Source organism: Phocoena sinus, chromosome 14 (assembly GCF_008692025.1).
Source record: "Phocoena sinus isolate mPhoSin1 chromosome 14, mPhoSin1.pri, whole genome shotgun sequence".
Taxonomy (NCBI): domain Eukaryota; kingdom Metazoa; phylum Chordata; class Mammalia; order Artiodactyla; family Phocoenidae; genus Phocoena; species Phocoena sinus.
Genome location: NC_045776.1, coordinates 58945740 through 58964092, shown reverse-complemented (window position 1 = coordinate 58964092; position 18353 = coordinate 58945740). Strand labels below are relative to the sequence as shown.

Below are 18353 nucleotides of genomic sequence, written 5' to 3'. Positions count from 1 at the left end.
CTGACCCAACACTTGGACAGTCTCTGCATGAGTGACCTCAGAGGCAGAACCATCCAGCAAAGCCACTCCTGAATTTCTGACCCATGGAAACTGCAAGAGATAATCAATGTTTATTGGTTATATAGTGTTTGAATTTTGGGGCAACTGTTATTCAGCAGTAGGTAACTGATGCTGATTTTGGTACCCAGAACTGGGATGTCTTAACAAAACCTAAACATATAGGTATGAGTTTGCATCCACACAGTGAGCAGCTGGAGGACAGCTTATGCTCAGTGCCGGTCACTGCTGGGTCGCCTGGTTGGCTTGGGGTAGCAGCTGGGCCTCCTGAGAGCATTGGGCACAGGATGACCCCTGGGGCCCACCTACCTGAAAACACACAGAGAATGGAATCTGGGAAATGCAGTCTAGTGAGGCCAAGTTGACACATTACAGACACCACAGCACCTGAACTGAAAGCTGTCACAAGGCTGACCTTGAGCACGACCGTGTCAGGAAGTCAGGGGGGCTTTCACACCTGGCTTTCACAGCCATCACAGGACACAACAGTGAGGGGAACCCTGGGCACAGAGAGAAGACAGAGAAGGAACACATAGCTGAGAGGTCGGCCTCTTTTGTTTGCAAAGGGCAGAGACCTTTGCTGTGTCTGGAAGGTGACGGGAATCCTGACCTGCAGGAAGGCCTCATGGGAGATGAGAAACAGCCACCAGATGTTCCTGCTCTCCTATCACTATTTCTGCTAAGAGCTGAAACCGAGGGAAAGGAAGGTAAAAATCCTAGAGATTCACAAGTCTGGAGGAAACCACTGCTCCCACGTGAGATGGGGTTTGATCACGTAGGGGTGGATGTGAGCCGCGTCTGCACACTCAGGCTCAGGTGGCTTCAGGCCCTGCGGAACCGGCTTTTTCTTTCACCTGAGGAGTGAAGACCACCGTGACCTTGTCCAAGAGGACTGAGGGTGCCACTTCCCTCACAGCCCTGCCTGTACACAAAGTGTGCGGCCGGCCACAGGCATCCGCCCCCATTCCTGTACCCCGGAGAGTTAGACAGCAAGTGCTTTTTATCTTTTAGGAGCTCGTCCAAGAGAGTGGGGTGGGGATGCTGAGAGGCCACTGTCCACGGCGACCTGGGCAGTGAGGGGCTTGGTCTAGACTCACTGGGCTGTGGCCAGCTCCTCCCGAGTGCGTGGATCGTGTAGTCAGAGTGGAGCAGAGCAGGGAAGGCCTTGGATGCAGGGTCGGCCTCGGTCCCCTTGATGGACCACCTTTGATCTTGTCGTTCTTAGTCACTGAGATCCCCAGAGTGGGCAGGAAGCCCCCCATTTTCCAGAGTGGGTGATGGGCTGTCTCCTGTCTCAGGACGAGGGGCACTTCCTATCCCGAGTGTCATAAGAAGGATGTGGTGCTGGGGCCACTGCCCCTACCTCCCCCCAGGCCCTGGAGGCACCTGGCACTGACGAGCCTGGGTGACACTGGACAAGTTATTTAACCTTTTGTCTCCAGCTGTCCGATGGCTCGATGGCTCCATACTGTCCCTGATCACACTGTTGGGTTGGGGAGTAGATCTGCTGCCACTTGGGAAAACGCCTGCACAGTTTCCAGCACAGAATGGGCGTTCGCCAAAGGTCCGTCCCCACCATCTACTGGCCATCACTTCACACAGCCTGGCGCTCAGTTTAAACTCAGCGTTCGTCCTCGGCCCGGCTTCCTCCTTCTTCACAGGCCAGGAAAGCCCTCGGGCTGCGGTCTTTCCATCCTACAGGAAACGTCTTGTCCAGCTTGGTGTCCTGCTCAAATGCACCCTGACTGTGGGACCCTCTAAAGAGCGTTCTCTCAGCAAGTTTCAGGTTTGAATGAGGCTTGGAGAGGACAGACATGACCCCCAGGCCACTGAGATCAAACAGAGAAAGGCAGAGGCTGCTCCTGGTCAGAAAGTCGCCGCCCTGGTGTCCGGCCCAGAGCTCCCTGTAACGGCCTGCCCGCCGGTCAGAGTTCACCGGCTCTGGCTTCTGGGCTTGTGCACCCAGGGAGGCTCCCAGGATGGGCCTCGATCTCTCACTGACAAAAGTTCTCTCTCCAGAGTCCCAACTCTACCGGCTCCAGGCCAGCAGACCCGGGCACGATCTCTCTGCCAGACGCCCAGAGTGACCGGAGCTGCCCCCGCCGGGGCGCCAGGACAGTAGGCAGACACCACACTGGTCACGGGTCTTTATTTATTGAGTTGAGAATTCACACAAGGTAGCATCATACAGTAGTAAGTCATGTCCAGGGCTGGATAAAAATGATCGTCACTCACCGTGCTTCACGAAAATTTCTTTTAATGAATAAATAATTTGATGAAATCAAAAATATTTACAATATAAACACATGGCAAAGCTTCAGGTCTGTGAATCTGATACATCGATCTCCGCCTTTCTGAACTGAACGCCTCCCAAGCTTTCCCCTTGGGAACAATACAAATCTGATAGAAACAACAGCTCATACATCTCTTTGTTCGTTATATGTTTATCTGTTAGTCTTGGAAAGCTACATATATTATGTGACATGTTAAAATACAAATTTTAACTAAAATAATATATTATCATAATGCCAGGTAGCATTCTCCACAGAACGAAAATGTACACTCAGTTGTAACAATAACAAAGGTTCACGGGCCACAAAATAATACCCCAAAGGTACAAATTCCTTCATAAGAATATAATTGTGCTCTTCAGTTTACCAGCTGTCCATGCTGCTCTACGGAGCTGGTGCCTAGGAGGACAGGGTTGGACCACTGGATGCTGAGGGTAGTTTTCCGTCAGGCAGCAGCAGTATTGGGAATCGGGCAGGGCAAGCAGTTTTATAAACACTTTCTTGGGCTCTTCAAAAGAGCCAATTAGGCAAAGCAAAATAAGCATATCGAGAAGTCTTCATCTCATCGGCACAAACACCATGGCACGTCCTGGCTTTGCAGGATGAAAGGTTTGTGTGCAGGGCTGTGTACGCCGTCAGCCAGCATTCAAGTATTCTAGGGCTACCTCATAGCAGAACTTGTACTGATCCTGGAACACAGAAGGGACAAAATGTCAGCGTGGCCATAGCGGGATGTAGTTTCTCTGAAAGCAATGATGCCAGATTAGGGTTTTAATTGGAAGCAATCAAACTGAGAAGGATGTGAATCAGAAGCGAACTGGGAAGTCATGGTCCTGAACCAGACACATATTCGTCGTTTGTAGATGTTTCCCACAAGGCCGATGAAAGAGGTATTTTGATATCTATGCTCATTAGAATTCCTGGAAAGTTCTAGACAACTGCAACACATATCTCTGTTTGTCCACATGTATGTGTTCACCTGTTACGTCAACATCCTGAGTACAAATTATTGGAAAGCCAAGAGGTGGAAGGAAAGATAATGAGGGCTGGGGACATGCCTTCATGATTTGCTCAGCAAATAAACGTGGCTTCACTCCTGGACCGGCTTTACCTCTGACTGTCAGTCAGCAGGATTTCCTCCGTTTTATGAGAGTTTATTAAGCACCTGTTAAGTACCAAGTGTCTTGACCTGGTCCCTGACTCTGAGAAGTCCATGTCCAACAAGGAGGATGAGACGGGCACCCAATGGCACTCACGAGGCAGAGCTGAGCAGGGCCCACGAATGCTCCCCAACGTGGGTGCAGTGGAGGAGGGAGCTGAGCTTCTTAAGGAAGATGTGCAGGGGGTGGCAGGTAATGGGGGAGCCTGAGGATGAGCACGTGAGCGGGGGGGCGGTAGTTATGTGTCCTGGTTTGCCCGGGACAGTCCCAACTGATGCCTGTTGTCTGGCGTCATCGTGACTTGTAGGCCCTTTCACTCTCAAGAGTGTCCCAGTTTGAATGATAAAGTACGTGGTCCTCCTAGCAAGCATCCCAGGTGGAGGCGACAGGATAAGGAAAGGCACAGAGTGGGGACGTCTGATGCCCTCTGGGAGCCACATACCAGTTCTTAATCGGGCAGTGAGCTCATCTCTCTTGAGCACAGAATTCTCAGATCCTGGACCATGGCCTGAGCAAGCCCCGTGTGAGGTCCTGGCCCAGGTGGGGTTTCAGGTGGGAGGGGAGGGCCTTCGGCACCTGTGTTTATGCCGTGAGCTGACCGATGCTCACCTGGGTGTGGCCTCTGAACCGAGCAGAGGGACACGGGGGTTGAGGACGCCTCCGTCTGCCCCCTGGCAGCAGCCCAGTCACTCAGCAACTGGCAGGCCCCCCTCCCCCTCAGTCGGAGGGAGGCTTTCACCAGCCGTGTGGTCAGGACCACCGTCTCACATCCAATATGATGGCCACGACCAAGGAAATGCACCTCTTACTTTGGGGTTTGCCAGATTGATTAAAAAAAGGAATTTCCTTTTTTTTTTGATATGGGCCTAATTAGTCATCGCAATTTTCTTCCTCCACCTACATTTTGTTCTCGAAATGCCCCTCTAAACCAACCTATTTATTTGAAGACAAGGGCCATGGTCTCTCCCTCCATGGATAATACACCATCCTTAGCAAAGAGCCTGGCACACAGCTGGGGGTCAGACACTGGTTGTGTATGTAAATGGTGACCCAGAAAATGGGTTTAGCAGCTTTTGAGTCAACCCATTTAACATTCAAGGCTAGAGACTGGGGAATTCAAGATATAGCCTCAGCCCTCAGGATCCTGCAATCTAGAGGCGAAGACAAAGTAAACAGATCATTCTACACACCGAAGGCGCCATGAAACTGAACATCAATGTCATTAACACCCGCCAGCCTAAAATACAAAAGACAGACAAAATCAAGTGCTGGTGAGGTTGTGGAGAAACTGGAACCCTCCTACACTGCTGGTAGGACTGTAACATGGCGCAGCCCCATTGGACGACCATCTGGCGGTCCCTCCGAAGGGTCACCCTATGACCCAGTGATTTCGCTCCTAGGAGCACACCTAAGGGCACTAAAAATATGTGACACTAAAACTTTCTGATTCACATTCCAGGATTTATTATTTCAGGGTTTGATACTTTCATTTTCAGAATATCTAAAAGAGATCATTTGAATTTCAAAATTCTTATGCTGTCAGCTCACTGGGCCGACGCTGGCTATGGAGTGCTCCAATCACTTCTCTGTTTTTGTGAATCACACAGACAATTCTTTTTTTTTTTTTTTTTTCATGGAAAACTAAGAGATCAATCCCTTCTTGCAATTAGTTTCGGCACCAACGATGAACCATGCTCTTAACACAGAAAAATGCACTTAGAGGGCCATGTGGCTGCCGGTCTCAGGTCACAACGCAGGTGAGGAAACCAGGAAACCAGGGTTGAATCCCTCGGGTTCATCCTGAGGGATGGCTGTGGTAGGGGCGTCACTGAAAGTACCTGGTCATAGGCATGACTATGGTTTTCAAAATGAATTCTTTCTCTCATTTTATCCCTCCTAAGCAAGCTGCCAGCCCCCAGAGACTCTGTGATGACTGGTTTCTGAACCAGAAAAATAAGGGGAACAAGCAGAAAGGCCATGAATCGCTGCGTCTCCTCCCCCAGGCACCTCGAGAAATGCCTGAAATCTTCCCACACTGCAAACGGATTACACTTGATCACCAGGTATAGGCCCGTCTTTGGTGGTTTCCTCTCTCAGGTTCCTTGCTTTTGAACAGTATAATTAAGCCCCACGAGCTAGCTCTGTGCTTCAGGGAAAAAAGAACTTTGATGCCTTGGGCCCAGAATCTCCCGATTTGGGTGACATTATCTTTGTGCTGGACTGTAACCAGGGCAACAAGCTACTCCTCTCAAAGACCCCTGACCTCACCTTCACTCCAGACCCACCTCTTATTTCCACAAAAGGGGAGAAAGTGAAGTTTGAAAGGGCACCCAAAGTGAGGTCACGCTTTAAAGGTCCCTGCTCTCGGAGGGGCGGCACGAGGCCACGGTGTCAGTGGGCGGCTGCAGAGGGCTCCCCTGAAGGGCTAGACGGTGCCTTTGTCAGCACGGCAGCCTGTGTCTGCAGAATGGGGCCCTACGGTCAGTCTGTCGCTTCAAACACCCCACGTCGCCTAAGAAGATTCAAAGAGAAGAGTCTGCATGGCTCACCTGGGGCAAAGTTTCCCTCCCACGCGCACCTGCTTTTTGAAACTAGCACCAGCTTCAGTTTCGGCTGGATCCTTGCTGACAAATCCTTCAGTCTGGAAAAAAATTCTTCTGACTGACACGCCTGTCAGGAGGGGAAGTGGTCCCCTTGTGCCAATAATCCTGGGTAGGACCGTTTGGTTCAACGTTCCCAGTGGGTCACACTGGGTGACCAACCATTGTGCCCAGGAGACACCTGGGAGGCAGCTGCCCATCTCTGCCGATGGGTGGGTGGGTCATTACCCTCATTATAGCTCTGAAACAGTCGGAAGCACCTCCTCCCTCAAAGCCCATGAACAGTCCATGCAGCTGCTTCCCTATGCAGACCTGTTAGCCTGTAGCCGCCGCCTTCTGGGTCCCAGGGAGCAACTCAGGGTGACACGGGTCCAGGTACAGAGAAGAAAAGTCTGCTCGCCCAGCAAATGTTTACTGGGCCCTCCTTGGAGCCAGGAGCTCAGCTGGGGCTGGGGGGCAGGGGTGGGCTCTGCCTCCGGGGCATCAGAGTCTGGGGTGGGTGGGGGCACAGGGCATTCACACAGACTCCTCAGGAGCAGGGAGTGTGACCGCAGGTCAGTGGGCTCAGGGCTGCGAGCCTGGGGGGATGCGTGGCAGGGCCTGGCCCCGGGGGACGTGGATGCCACCAGTGTCCCAGAGACGGGCCACATGGCCGGTGGGGGCACAGCTCAGGGACGTGAGTGAGCCTCTCTGACCCCCCCCCCCCGAGGCCTACATCCTCTGCTGCAACACCCACACCCACACACACCTACACACACATGCACACCCGCCCACACGTGCACACCTACACACACCCACACCCACACAAACCTATACACACAGCCCCACATACACAGCCAGACACAGGCACACACACCCACACATGCACACCTACACACACACCCACACACACCTACACACCCGCCCACACGTGCACACCTACACACACCCACACCCACACAAACCTATACACACAGCCCCACATACACAGCCAGACACAGGCACACACACCCACACATGCACACCTACACCCACACCCACACACACCTACACACACATGCACACCCGCCCACACGTGCACACCTACACACACCCACACCCACACAAACCTATACACACAGCCCCACATACACAGCCAGACACAGGCACACACACCCACACATGCACACCTACACCCACACCCACACACACCTACACACACATGCACACCCGCCCACACGTGCACACCTACACACACCCACACCCACACAAACCTATACACACAGCCCCACATACACAGCCAGACACAGGCACACACACCCACACATGCACACCCACACACACCCACACACACCTACACACCCGCCCACACGTGCACACCTACACACACCCACACCCACACAAACCTATACACACAGCCCCACATACACAGCCAGACACAGGCACACACACCCACACATGCACACCTACACCCACACCCACCCACACACACATGCACACCCGCCCACACGTGCACACCTACACACACCCACACCCACACAAACCTATACACACAGCCCCACATACACAGCCAGACACAGGCACACACACCCACACATGCACACCTACACACACACCCACACACACCTACACACACATGCACACCCGCCCACACGTGCACACCTACACACACCCACACCCACACAAACCTATACACACAGCCCCACATACACAGCCAGACACAGGCACACACACCCACACATGCACACCTACACCCACACCCACCTACACACACATGCACACCCGCCCACACGTGCACACCTACACACACCCACACAAACCTATACACACAGCCCCACATACACAGCCAGACACAGGCACACACACCCACACATGCACACCTACACCCACACCCACACACACCCACACACACATGCACACCCGCCCACACGTGCACACCTACACACACCCACACCCACACAAACCTATACACACAGCCCCACATACACAGCCAGACACAGGCACACACACCCACACATGCACACCTACACACACATGCACACCCGCCCACACACGCCCACACCCACACACACCTATACACCACACCTACGCCCACAGGCCCCGCCTTTCACATAGCCCATCAGTTTCCCGTGAGTTCTCAGGCAGAGGCTTAGGGGGCAGTTTACACACTTGAGTGGGAGAGTCCGTGTGCTGTCCACGCTGCGGAGGCTGCAGGGCGGGGGTAAGGCCCTCTGTAGGAGTGCCGGGCCAGCATGTTATTTCAGTGCAGGGAAGAGGGAAGGGGCCTGGTCTGGGTGGTCACTTGTCCGTCATGGGAGGTCCCGGCAGAGGTCTGAGTGGGAGCAAGAGGGATGGAGAGGAAGCTGCCCGGCCTCGCCCTGCGGCCCACGTGGCAGGTCAGGGACGGCCTCCGTATCCTCCTGAGCCGTGTTTCTTGCCCTGTAGCACATCACGTGGGCTCCGACCGCCCTAATCTTCTGGGCCGTGGCCTGGCATCTGTGTTTGTGAGGTGCCCCAGGTGATCTCACGTGCAGACGGGCCAAGGGCCTTTCTAAACTAGCTACTAAGTCCCTTAACCTCGGCTGTACACTAGGACCACCTGGGGCGCTGGTACCACCGCTGCTGAAAAGCCAGGCCCACGTCAACCGGATCAGGGTCTCGGGGATGGGCCCAGGGCTCAGAACTTTTTAAAGCTCCCATTAAAGAAAAGTCAATTTCATAGAGACAGAGACTAGAATTGCGGCTGCCGGGGGAGGGACAAGTGGGGTGATGCTGGTGAGGGGACAGATTTTCAGTTGTAAGAGCAGTAAGTTCCGCGGCTCTAATGTACAGCACGGTGACTAGAGTTAATGATGTGAAACTGTACCCTTGAAAGGTGCTGACCGTCGATCGTAAGGGTCCTGACCACACACACAGTCAGCTGTGTTAACTCTGTGAGGCCACAGATGTGCTGATTATCGTGATCTTGGTAACCACTCTATAATGCGTACGTATGTCACATCAGCACGTTGGCCAAAGCTCCCACCACCTCCCAGGGGATAATATGTTTCTCTAGGCAAGATCTGTCCCCTAAAGGCTGTTTCTCGGTTAAAAAGGAGCCCTGGGAACTTCAAAAGCCAAATGTGGAAGCAAAGGTGGGAGAGGACTGTTAGTTGAAGCAGCAGGTTTTCCAGCAACTGTAGTAGATTCATAGGAGCTCAGAGCGGGCGACCCCATCCGCCTCTGACCAGTCCAATAGCGCCAACCTCACTCAGGCTGTACCGTCGCGGCCTGCCCCACCCCCTGGAACCCAGGCCTTTGACGGCAGCTGGAGCCTGGCTGAAGAGGCGGATAACTGAGAAGCTGGCCTGAAAGAGGGGTCAGGAAACAAACCCAGCGGCCCCTGCTGCATCAAAACATCTAGTCTTGTGTTAAAATGATTTTGCTTCCTGGCAGTCCACTGGCTTTCCCCTGGAGCCTCCACACCTAAACATTTGAAGAAATAAATCCATAGGCCCTTCTGGCTCTCCCTGGAGAGTGCCATGCTTCAAAACGCATAGGGAAGTTCTTAACTCAGAAGCAATTTGGAAAAATAGTGAGCTGCAAGGGGAGACGAAGACGGGCACACCGACCGCCACGGAACATTCATCCGGCCCTGGCAGGGAGGGCGTGGCAGCAAATTTTGGTGTCTGAATGGAAAGGGCCCCCAATGAGCAGACCCAGGCGCACCTGGTGGGGCTCCCCACGCCCACCCGCCTACCTCCTGGGGTGCGCTCCAGGGCATCCTGGCTCCCACTTCATTCTGCGCAGAGGCGGCTAGGAGGTACCTTTTCAGCTCCTGGTACAACATTTTGTGCTTAGGAGAAACACAGGTCTTGGATGGCCTTTTATGCCCAATAAAATTATACCAGATTTTATCTCCTTGACTTGAATTAATTAATTCTCTCAGCCAACACACAAATGTACGAGTACCAAACTAAACAGAAATTGTACTTACAGGCAAAAACAAACAAGCCAACGACAAGAGCCCTGATTCAACTCAAGAAGCTTCAAACCCACTGAAAAGCGCATCGTGACATTTTTTTCTCTGGTCACCAGATATTATCCATTATCCCGCCAGCAGGCACTGTGACAAGTTTATCAGACATTTTTCTCAGGAAATTGTAGGACTCTCCTACATTTCTCAGCCACTGAGTTGACCCTAAAACTGGTGCTGACCCTTGGGGTTTGGGGCATCCAAGGATCCTATTTCTCTATCAGAATCACACATAACTACGGAAACGCCCTGGCTATTACAGGTAAGTGGGCTGAGATCAGAAGCTTCCTTCATGTAAAATCACCCTTGTCCTGTAGTCTGCACCGCGGATTTGGGAAAAGCCATGTTGTTCCTGCCCATAAAAACTGGTGAGTGATGGCAAATCAAAACTACAATGAGATATCATCTCACACCAGTCAGAATGGCCATCATCAAAAAATCTAGAAACAATAAATGCTGGAGAGGGTGTGGAGAAAAGGGAACACTCTTGCACTGCTGGTGGGAATGTGAACTGGTACAGCCACTATGGAGAACAGTATGGAGGTTCCTTAAAAAACTACAAATAGAACTACCATATGACCCAGCAATCTCACTACTGGGCATATACCCTGAAAAAACCATAATTCAGAAAGAGTCATGTACCAAAATGTTCATTGCAGCTCTATTTACAATAGCCCGGAGATGGAAACAACCTAGGTGTCCATCATCGGATGAATGGATAAAGAAGATGTGGCACATATATACAATGGAATATTACTCAGCCATAAAAAGAAACGAAATTGAGCTATTTGTAATGAGGTGGATGGACCTAGAGTCTGTCACACAGAGTAAAGTAAGTCAGAAAGAGAAAGACAAATACCGTATGCTAACACATATATATGGAATTTAAGAAAAAAAATGTCATGAAGAACCTAGGGGTAAGACAGGAATAAAGACACAGACCTACTGGAGAACGGACTTGAGGATATGGGGAGGGGGAAGGGTGAGCTGTGACAGGGCGAGAAAGAGGCATGGACATATATACACTACCAAATGTAAGGTAGATAGCTAGTGGGAAGCAGCCGCATAGCACAGGGAGATCAGCTCGGTGCTTTGTGACCACCTAGAGATGTGGGATGGGGGGGTGGGAGGGAGGGAGACGCAAGAGGGAAGAGATATGGGAACATACATATATGTATAACTGATTAACTTTGTTATAAAGCAGAAACTAACACACCATTGTAGAAAAATTATACTCCAATAAAGATGTAAAAAAAAAAAAAAAATTGGTGAGTGATGGAAGCTGTAGCCAGAGCCACTGGGGGAAAGGCCTGGAAGGGTCTGCTTCTAATGACCTGCTTAGTTCAGGCTACAGTGAGAGGGAACTAAAATTTAAAAAAAAAATCAAGGTCAGCTTTTTTCAAGTACCAACTGAAGTTTGGAAGCAACACACCCGTCCCTGAATCAGGGCGTTAAATACCGAACGACATCACAGTCAGAATATTTCCATTATGCATTTGTTTCCATCCTCTGTCAATCTGCTTATCTGTTCTAAACTCAGGCCGCCTCTAACTGCCCGACTGGCCTTCTCTCAACTGCCCTAAGCCCAGAAGATGGAGAATTCCATGGCGGGGAAACTCTTTAAAATTCGGGATGGGGGTGGTCCCGGGAGTGAGAGAGTTCTCTGACTAGTGAAGTCCGGGCATGGAATGTGAGGGTCTGCCTCCTGGCCCATCCTCGTGACATCTGGGCCGTGGGAAAGGCACTTACGAGCACCGTGTGTATACATGCTGCACTCCGGCGGCCCCCTCACCCTCACCCAGCACTCGTTTTCAGGGACCAGGCCACACCGTGCCCCGTAGACCCCTCCACTCTCAGGGACCAGGTCTTTCTCACCTGGGCAGCTTCCAAAACACTATCACACATATCATCCTGTGGGATGATCTCAATAAACCAACACTATCCCTAATTTACATGACTCAGGCTCAGGAAAGGAGAGCGACGTGCCCAAGGCGACTTCAATAGCCCAGGTACTTTGTCTGAGGTTACTTCACTCCAATGAGCAGAGCTGAGACTAGAGGGTGGGTTTGCAGGGGCGTCCCCAGGGCAGGGCAGGGAAGGGAGCTGCCACGTGGGGGGCAAGATCCTTTTTTCACAGAAACCAACATGGTAATTGCTGATGGTTTGAGAGTCTGCACCTGGCCAAACAGGTGCCTGTTTACAAATTCCCTGGGCAGCACGGTGCTCCTGGGGGCGGGAGCAGCTCGTTGGGCGTGAGGCACGTCAGTGGGGGAAGCAGGGCTTTTGCCAAGCAGGGCTCGGATGTGGCCATCCCAGGCAGGGGCCATGGCTGCTTCTTCAGCCTCAGCTTGAATCTCAACTCCCTCTTTAGTCCCTTTATTACATTTACAATTTTAACCCCCTGCTGCAGTGCTGCGCACCCAGGACGCAGGCTTTCCAAGCTCATCGGTGACCCTGTCACCCCCGCCCCCGCCCATTCTCCCCACCTTGGGGTCGGTCTTACTGTTTCCTCCCGATCCTTCCTCCACTGACAGAGAAGTACAAAAACCTCATCGAAAAGCTTCCTCCTTTAAGCTATCCTCCTATTTGAGTCTCAGTGGTTGGTATCTCAACAGCTCCGCACAAAAAAGAGATTTCATGAAATACTCTAAGAAAATAATTCCACATCGTGCTTTGTTTCTCCACCTCTTTCATCCTTTCCTCAGATACGGCCACCACCGTAATTAAATGCAATCGTCTGGATGTCAAACTCCAATTCCCAGCTTTGATAAATATTAGGTGATTAAGCTATTTATAAAATATGTAATTTGAAAATCTGGCATTTCATGTGCTATGATTATTTCTTCTCTGTGAAGATGAAGTGCTTAGCCACGTGGAAGGCGCTGCCGAGAACAGCAATTAATCAGGATGTTCGCTTGTGAGTTTCAACTATTTCCATGTGTCAAATGTGCTGAGCTGAGTCTCCTTGTGAAAAGGCAGAGGAAGGGAGAACGAGGGAGAAAAACCTGCACGAGTGAAGTGATTTCCCTGTGAACACGAGTCTCTCCCTCCCAGGGGTCAGCCTGAGCGAGGGGCCGGGTGTCTCACGCTAACTGGGAAAGGGTCCCCCGAGTGGGATGGACGGGGTCCTACCAGCAGGTCCACCATGTTGGGCTTGTTGTTCCTCAGCGTCTTCACGGCGTGGAAGACGTCCACCGTCCTCTGGTGCCGGAGCATCTCACAGACAATGCTGATGGCGCAGAAGGTCCCGCTGCGGCCTCCCCCGTTCCTGTGGGAAGAGGAGGAGAGGCCGGTGGTGGGCCTGGGTCGCCCTCGTACCGCACGGCTCCCACCACCTGTGTGCACCTGCTGCCTAAGCCCTCCTGGCTGGGACTCTCCACCTGGGCCCATCCCTCTACTGTTGCAAATGGGGCCCAGGGGTCACCTGACTGGAGGTGATGCGAAACTGGCACATCCTGCTCTCCCAGTACGTCTCTGCCCTGATGATGTAACTTGATATGGCAATTTACCGGTTTTTATGGAAAGGGACCACCCAGGAAAATTCTCAATAAACAACTCGTGTAGCATGTGCAGGAAAACTGTGATGGGTGTGGGTTATGCTCAAAGATGGATTTGGCCTTAAACAATCCATTAGCATGTCATGATTTATCTCTAAAACATAAGGGCTCTTTTTAAATAAACTTTTTATTCTGGATTAATTTTAGATGTACAGAATCACTGCAAAAATAGCACAGAGAGTTCCTTGCCTGCCCACCTTCCCCGATGTAAAAATGTCACATAACCATAGCAGATGGTCAAAACCAGGAAGTTAATGCTGGTATAACACTATTAACTAAACTACAGACCTTAGTCAAGTGTCACCACTTTTTCTGGTCCAGGATCCAGTCCAGGACCCACCTTGCATTTAGGTGTCACACCTCCTTAGTCTCTTCCATGTGATCAGTCCTCCATCTTCCCTTGTCTTTCTTGACCTTGACACTTTCAAAGAGGACTGGTCAGTTATTTTGTAGAGTATGGAATATAGAGTGAGATGTAGAAAACAGCCATGGTCCCCTTCCACGATTTGAGAAGTCATCACAAAATACAAATTGTAGAAAGTCCTTCATTTGAGTTCGTCTGATGCCTTCTCATCACTGGAAATGAGGTTATGCACTTTGGCAAGAAAGCCACAGAAGGGCTGTTACCTCCTTTGAAGGTTCATGGTGTTGAACTGTCTTATTGCTTGTGATGTTGACCTTGGTCACTTTTTTTTTTTTGCCTTTTCTACTATATTCTTTTTTTTAAATTTATTTTATCGAAGTATAGTTGATTTACAATGTTGTATTCTACTATATTCTTTTTAAAATATCTTTATTGGAGTATAATTGCTTTACAATGGTGTGTTAGTTTCTGCTGTGTAACAAAGTGAATCAGCTATACATATACATACATCCCTATGTCCCCTCCCTCATAAGCCTCCCTCCCACCCTGCCTATCCCACCCCGGGTCGCTTATTAAGACAGTGGGTGTCTGGCAGATTTTTTCACTGTGTAGTTATGTAAATTACCATCATAACTTCTCTTTGTAGTTAGTAAGTATCTTGGGAAAGATACTTTGGGATTATGCAAATATCTTGTTTCTCCTCAAAGTTTCACCGGCTGATTTTAGTGTCCATTGGTAGGTCCCATCTGCAACAAGTCACAGTGATATCTGCCTGACTGGTTTTCACTTCCCTCTCTCCTTCTACATTCTACTCTAAAGAGAGAGCTGTCTCTCAGCCACCATTTGAAAATTTATTTGCTTATTTATTTCTATTTTATTATTTATTTGTCACTTTAGACTTATACATATTAATTTCACTTCTATGAGCTAAAATAGTATCCATATTTATTTTGTTGCTGAAATTGTTCCGGTCTGGGCCAGTAGGAGCTCCATCAGGCTGGTTCCTCCATCTCTTTTCAAGCACTTCCTTACTTTCTAGAACCACAAGATGTTCTACACTCATCCTGTATCTCCTTCCCTGCACCAGCTCTGGAATCAACCTCTTTTCCAAGTAGATAAAGGATCCTTTTTTTAACAAACACAATATCATTATTATTACACCTAAAATAAACACTACAGTTTAACAGAATCAAATTTCTAGACACTGTACAAATTTCCAAGATTGTTTCAGACATTTTCTTACAGCTAACTTTTTCAAATCCTCATCCAAGCAAAGTCCACGTGTTGAATTTGGTTGACATGTCTTGCAAGTTTATTTTAATCTATAGGTTCCTCTTTGCTCTCTTCTTTTTTTCTCTTGGCAATTTATTTGTTGAGGAAATGGGGTCATTTTCCCCTGCAGGGAAAGTGACAACCCACATTCTGGGTTGTTCTCATTCACTGTATCTCTGAGAAGCACTTAACACACCAATTTCTAACCCTATACTTCCTGTTTATTGGGAGTTAGCTCCAGAGCGTCATAAGAATTCAGGATTTTTTTTCTGGACAAGGATACTTTATAAATGAACTTTCATTGGGAAGCAGGCACAAGATATCAACCTGTTCTGTGATTTTAAGATTGATCTCTGTGTTCCAATGCCAGCTTGATCATTCCATGATTAAGTTCCTAATCAATTTTTTAGATAAAGTATAACATACCTATAATTAAGTCCACAAACAGTAAATGTAGATCTCTGTTAACTTCTACAAATGCATATGTCATGTAACCACCATTCAGATCAAGGTACAGACTGCTATCAGCCCCCTGAACCCCCCTCCTCCCAATATTCCTTCCTCATCAACACCATCAATACCCCAAGATAATCTTTGTTCTCACGTCTAGCATCATAAGTTTCTTTTGTCTGTTCTGGAATTTTGAATACGTGGAATCATACAGTATATACTCTTTTGAGTGGCTTATTTCACTTAATATCATCTGTGTGAGAATAATCCATATCGTATCAGTAGTTTGTTCTCTTACATTGCTGAGAACAATTCCATTGAATGGATATACTACTGTATAATCGTACTCTTGTATAATTTCTTTATCTAGGAGCTGACAAATGTTTGGGATATTTGCAGCTTTCCATATTATGAGTATACCTGCTATAAGCATGTTTCCTATTGCATATATGACTCATTTCTGTAGTCACAGACCTCGGAGGAGAAGAGCTCAGAGGATACATTTATATTTAGCTTTAGTAGATGCTGTTAACCAGCTCCAAAATGGTTGTACATATTTACTTCCTACCAGCAGCGTTTGGGAGTCCAGTTTTTCCACAGCTTCCCAACACTTAGAATCATTTATTTGTTTATCGTTTAAATTTTAGCCATTCTGGTGAGCATGCAGGGGCATCCGATTTTAATGTATTTTAATGTGTATTTTCCTGAAAACTAATGATGCCTTTTCTATGCTTATTGGCTATCTGGCTATTCTTTTTTAAAAAATGCAGTTCTTATCAAGTGTTCTGCCCAAACAATTGGAGTGTCTATCCTTTTCCTATTGACTTGCAGTAGTTCTTAGGCATTCTGGCTATGAATCCTTTGTCAGATGTATGTAGCGCAAAACTCTTTGTCTTGCCTTGTGTTTTCACTCTCACTGGGGTCTTTGGATGGACAGGAGTGCTTAGCTTTAATGAAATCCAATTTACCAATTTTTCCTTTATGGATACTGTCCTGTGTAACACATCTCTGGTTACCCCATGGTCTTGAAGATTTTCTCCAGAAGCTTCATTGTTTTCCTTTTCATGTGTTGGTCTACAATCCACCTGGAGGTGCTTTCTGTGTGTAGCATGAGAAGGGACACCACTGCCCTGCAGTAGGTGTGTGCTGTGGACCTTGTTGTGAATCAGGAGACCCCGAGGTGTGGCTCCGTTCCTGGACTTTCTCTTCTGCTCCCTTAGTTTGTGTTCTCTCTTTGCACTGGCGCCTCACTGCTTTTCCCCCATCAGCTTTTTACCTAACACTTTCAGCAGCTATCGACGACCACTGTCTGCTTCCATTACTTTCATCAAGGGTTGAAAGATGGTGATATCTTAATTCTCTCCATTCTGTCTGGTTTTACTAGCTGGAAGACATGTGTAAAGAAAAAGAATCCCGTTTGCTTAGTGCGAGCCATAATGCGGCTCAAGGAACCATCTAATTCACAGCCCTGGAGGGCGTCTCGGGCAGGGACGCTCTGCCCAATGCCAGTAGGTGGCGCTGCGCCTTGCCGAATACGAAGATCTCTCCTTAGAGATGGAAAGCAGGTTGCCTTTGGGGGTCAAAGCATCCCTTCCTGGCATGTTCCCACAACTAAAAAACCTTAGATTAAGATTTTTAAATCTCAACAACGATCAGCATCCTCAGCAGGCCTGGGTCTCATGCCCACCGTAATGCTGAGAGAGGACGAGGCAGCCCCACAGGAACAGCAGGGACTTTTGGTGGGGACGGTGGTTCCAAAGAAAAGTCCAGGGGGGTGGGGGCTGGGCCGGTCGGAGGGCAGAAGCAGCAGGTGCCCACCACGTCCACTGGAGTTAAAGAACAGCCCGCTGTCTTAGCCGCCACGTGGGGTGGTGATGTAATGGTTTAGTTCGGGGTTGCAGCTGTGCCTTGGGAGAGTATGGCTATGAAGTGCAGTGATTCAAGGGGTCTTTGTGTCTTCCCCTCAGGCCTGTCCTGTGCCTCAGCTCCCCTCTTGGGATGTAGCCCTTTGGGTTACAGCACTGGCCCTTGTTAGGAAGCTACTAGGAAGCGTGGCATTCCTAGTCCAGACGCTGGTGGAGTCCAGACGCTGGTGGAGTCCAGACGCAGAAATCGGTAACTGCAAACTATTTTTAGTATCTCCAAGAAACCTAACGGATCGAATACACACTCTAACCAAAATGTCAGTTTTCCTTGCTGGGCTTGTATGAACTCACACAGGTGACCCTCTGATTATATTCTGATCAGAAGTTATATCTGGGCGTAGAGAAATAAAAACGGGGACGTGAGCTGTTAATCGATCCTTTTGGACATTTTCTCCGTGGAGATGTTTTTAATGAACTGGGTCCCTGAGAAGGAAGGCAAGGTTTTGGGGGTGGGGCCTCTGACGGAGGGCAGGGATGATTCTTTCCGAGGGCACAGCAGTTTCCTGCAGGAGGAGACACTGCCACGTTCGGTGCCGAAAGGGGCTCCCAGACCCCGGGGTGGGGGTGGGGTTTGGGGTACAGGGGCTGCATTGCGGGAGATACAGCACCGAGTGGACGGTAACCCAGCCCTTAGCTTCGCCCGTTGATTTCACAAGGGTCGGTCTGCCCGTAGTAGAGCTTTATCTTCCTTTCATTTCGGGAGA

The 18353-nt window shown here is 49.5% G+C and overlaps 1 protein-coding gene across 5 annotated transcripts in view; it reads right to left on the bottom strand.

Moving 5' to 3' along the window:
* Positions 1-2195: 2195 nt before the first annotated feature.
* Positions 2196-18353, bottom strand: part of PTPRM (protein tyrosine phosphatase receptor type M) — a 765589-nt gene continuing 749431 nt past the window's right edge. For 4 of the 5 annotated variants that reach the window (XM_032602620.1, XM_032602624.1, XM_032602619.1 and 1 more), the window contains 2 exons: positions 13214-13349; positions 2196-3037 (listed from right to left, as the gene is read on the bottom strand). In XM_032602620.1, coding sequence (XP_032458511.1) covers positions 2984-3037; positions 13214-13349 — 190 coding nt within the window. In that variant the 3' untranslated portion in view covers positions 2196-2983. The remainder of the gene's footprint in view (positions 3038-13213; positions 13350-18353) is intronic. The other variant, XM_032602623.1, reaches the window with a different exon arrangement.